The sequence below is a fragment of the Trichosurus vulpecula genome, chromosome 4 (genome assembly GCF_011100635.1).
Source record: "Trichosurus vulpecula isolate mTriVul1 chromosome 4, mTriVul1.pri, whole genome shotgun sequence".
Classification (NCBI taxonomy): Eukaryota; Metazoa; Chordata; class Mammalia; order Diprotodontia; family Phalangeridae; genus Trichosurus; species Trichosurus vulpecula.
The window spans coordinates 265657070-265661136 of record NC_050576.1 but is presented as its reverse complement, the minus strand read 5'-3'; the positions used below and the strand labels follow the sequence as shown (position 1 = coordinate 265661136).

The following is a 4067-nucleotide window of genomic DNA, read 5'->3' as shown; positions in this document are numbered from 1 at the left end:
TATTTTTAAATGCCTTTTACATGGGAGTTTTCTTTTAAATTAAATAGCCTCAAGTGTGGAGGGATCAATGCAGCTATCTTTGACTTACTTTTGGTAAATAAAAATGATTGTAAGACAGCAAAAAGAACTTCCCAGTCACATAGAGATGAGTAGGAAAGAATTTTAATTTGTACAAAAGCAACGGAAAAATCTATATAACAAGCCTGGACAACATCTTTCAAGATATTATCAAAGAAAACTGCCTTGATATGTTAGAACCAGAGGGCAAAATAGAAATTAAAAGGATCCACCAGTCATCACCTGAAAGAGATCCCAAAATGAGAATTCCCAGGTATGTCATAGCCAGTGCTCACAAATTAAAGAAAAAGTACAGGAAACAACCACAAATAAACAATTAAAATATTGTGGAGCTATTGACAGGACTACACAGGATTTGGCAGCTTCCACATTAAAGAATTGGAGGGCTTGGAATATGATATACCAGAAGGCAAAGGGGTAAGGATTACAACCAAGAATCACCTACCCAGCAAAATTGAATATAATCTTTCAGGGAAAATGAATATTTAATGATATAGAGGACTTGCAAGGATTCCTAATTAAAAGAGCAGGGCAGAATAAAAAAAAAAAAACACAACCTCCAGATACAAGACTCAAGTGAAATATAAAAAGGTAAAAAAGAAACAAGAAAGAGAAAACATAAGCAATTCAATAGGGTTGAACTCGTTTTTATTTCTACATGTCATTTTTTTCTGTAAAACTTTAATTTATTCCCCTCCCAAGTATCCAGAATATATACCCTCTTTGTTGTGAGAAGTGGGACAACAAAAGCACCAACAGAACCGTTCCTATGGAAAGGAAGGGGGAAAAGAGAGTACATACTACCTGGTTACACAGAAAACATCCCAATTCGGATTTAATGGAGCAGTGAAAGTTAACAACATGTTGTCTCTGGCAATATTACTTCCATTGGATTTATGAACATTTTGGAGGTCAGGATTAGATCCAAAGTGAAGATGGGCCTCTGATGCATTGTTCTTATTAAATATTAATAGGACTTTAAAAAGAGAAGTTATATTTGATGACTCACCAAACCATATAATTTGAGTCAGGGGAATTAAAAACCCAAACCTTTCTTTCAGTTTATTTAAAATAAAAATACACATAGAATTATGAAAATATAGGTTTACTATTTCCACCACATAAGTTGATGCTGTTGTTTGAAAGGCTTGCAATTTTTTGTTCAAGTTTTTAAAGCTCATCTCGATCCCTCAATAAGGTATACCTATATTCGCTGGGTGCTAGTTTTTGAAAGGAGCTCTCTGGTGGACTGCTTGCTACGTCTTGAACGTGCTGTCCAGGGGCAACATCAGTGGGGTCAGGACCATGATGAAATTCTCTGTGCAATTTTCCTGAATGCAAGTCTAATACAAACTGCTTAAGCTTGTTTGGAATCGATAAATCCTTGAAGTCTGGAAAGACAGACATGCACCTGAAGCTGTCAATGGCTATTACAGGGCAATCTGCTGGAGTTTTCTGTATATGTAGAAGTGGGTGTCTAAATTTATCACAGTCAGCATGTAAAAAGTTTATTGTACCTTTTTCACTTATTAACTGCCGGGCTACTTTGTTTTGGAATACATCTAAACTCACTGTATCCTTTTTCATGTGGAAAAGTATGAGAAAAGGCAGTCCTTCTGTCAATTCCTCTCCATTTTCAAATGTTATTTCCCGAACAAGAGGAACACATTTATCTTGAGTCCAAGCATATGCCAAGTCAAAATTTGTTAAAGATCCTAGGTATACCATATCTGGAGCGTGTTCCCCTGGTGGTTTGTAGATTATGTTGTCCCCACTAAATCTTTCTGGTTTTGAAACAGACCCAAATGCAGAAAAGAAGACACAATCATCATGCAAAATATTTGCTACTCTTTCAAAAGTTCTATAGTTGTCAGAGTCCTTTTGTTCAAAATATCCAATGATTGTTCTTTTACTGCGATCAAGAAATTTGATTTCTTCCACGTCATGAACTTCTTGAGTAGGGTCGCTTTTTTGTTGCCTGATGTAATTCGCTATTGCTGTCACTGATCTGTGACCCCTGTATTCCCTCTTCATCATCATGCCATTCCGGAACAGTTTTAGGGTAGGATATTTGCTTATCCTGTATCTTTGGGCTATTTTCGAGTGCTGATCACAATCTACTCGGGCAAACACTACTTGATTCTTATTTGGATATTCTTCCTTAATGACATTGGAGGCTTCCTCAAAAATTGGATGCAACATCTGGCTGAATCGACACCAGTCAGCATAAAAATTAACTAAGGCAACATCTGCATTGTTTAAAATTTCATCTATATTTCCACTATCAAGACTTGCTATTTCAGCTGTTATTGGAGTAAAAATCCAAGTTATCAAAAGCAGCAGGGAGCATCGGAGGTCGGGGGAGGGCAGGAAGATGGCAGCTTTCATTGTAGCGGAGGGGTCTCGGACAGGGAGAGGCAGGGGCGGTGGCTGCGGCCAAGCTCCGGGGGCAGGAAGAGGAGAAGGAGGAGGTGGTGGGGCGGCGGCGGCTGCTCCTCGGGCGACTGCAGCACCTCGTCCTCTCGACCCGGGGCTCCGGCAACTAACACCCGGGACAACTTCCAAAGAGGGCCCACACGCCCTCACTTCCAGGTCCTACATGTCAAGATAATATGTGTAACTATTAAGAAATTTATCAATATAATAGAAATTAGAGTATGTATAGACAGAGGGGGTGATATAAGGTTACTTTGATGGGATGATACTCCAGAAAACAAAATAAAAGGGTAGAAAGAAAATTGCACTGGGAAAAAAAGAAGTGGGGAGGTTGAATGGGGTAAAATATTCCATGTAAAAGAGCATTAAAGAGCTATTATAACAGAGTGGGAGATGGGGTTGGGTAGTTGCCGGCAAAACTTAAACCTTAAAGAGGGAATAACATACACACTGATACAGAAATCTGTTTCACCCTACAGCTAAGTAAAAAGGGATGGGGATAATAGAAGGGGGAGGGAGGACTGATAAAAGGGAGAGTAGATTGGGAAAGGTGGCGATCAGAAATAAAATACTTGTGAGGAGAAAAAAGGTGGGGTGGGAGGCAGCAGAGGGAGGAGAGAGAGAGAGAGAGAGAGAGAGAGAGAGAGAGAGAGAGAGAGAGAGAGTGAGTGAGTTTAAGAAGGGCAAGATAGCATGGAGAGAAAGACAGTTATCATAACTATAAATGTGAATGGTATGAACTTACCCATAAAATGGAACCATTTAGCAGAATAGATTAAAAACCATAATCCTACAATGTGTTGTTTATAAGAAAAATATTTGAACCAGAAAGATACACACAGGGTAAATATAAGGGGCTGGAAAAAATATTATGTTTCAGCTGAAGCAAAAACAGTAGGGGTAGCAATCATGATCTCAGAAAAGGAAAAGCAAAAATACATCTAATTAAAAGAGATAAGGAAGGAAACTATCTCTTGTTTAAAGTTACCATAGACAATGAAGTCATATCAATACTAAAGTTATATACAACAAATGGTATCACGTTTAAATTTTTGAAGAAGTTGAATGAGTTACAGTAGGAAATAGATAATAAATTATACTAGTAGGAGACCTCACATTTCCCTTCTCAGAACTAGATAAATCTAACCAAAAAAATAAACAAGAAAGAAGTTATGGAGGTGAATAAAATTCTGGAAAAGTTATATATTATAGATCTCCAGAGAAAACTGAATTGGAATAGAAAGGAATATATCTTTAACTCAGCAGTACATGGCACCAACAAAAGTTGACCACGTATTAGAAGATAAAAACCTTACAACCAAAGGCAGAAAAGCAGAAACAGTAAATGCATCACTTTTTATCATAAAGCAATAAAATTATATTAAATAATGGCCAACGGAAAGGGGCGGAGCCAAGATGGCCGCATGAAGGCAGCCTCTTACCGGAGCTCTCTCACAAGGTCTGTCAGATTCCTATAAAAAAGTGAATTTGAGCAGATTTGAGAGAGTCGGAAACCATGAGCAGTCTGCGTGGGGCAAATTTCTGAGCCAGGA

At 38.1% G+C, this 4067-nt stretch overlaps 1 protein-coding gene across 1 annotated transcript; it reads right to left on the bottom strand.

Moving 5' to 3' along the window:
* Window positions 1-886: 886 nt before the first annotated feature.
* LOC118847516 (endoplasmic reticulum resident protein 44-like) lies at window positions 887-2521 on the bottom strand. Its single transcript, XM_036756022.1, has one exon. It carries the CDS (start codon window positions 2464-2466, stop codon window positions 1249-1251), a length of 1218 nt encoding a protein of 405 aa, XP_036611917.1. The 5' UTR covers window positions 2467-2521; the 3' UTR covers window positions 887-1248.
* Between the last annotated feature and the right edge of the window lie 1546 nt (window positions 2522-4067).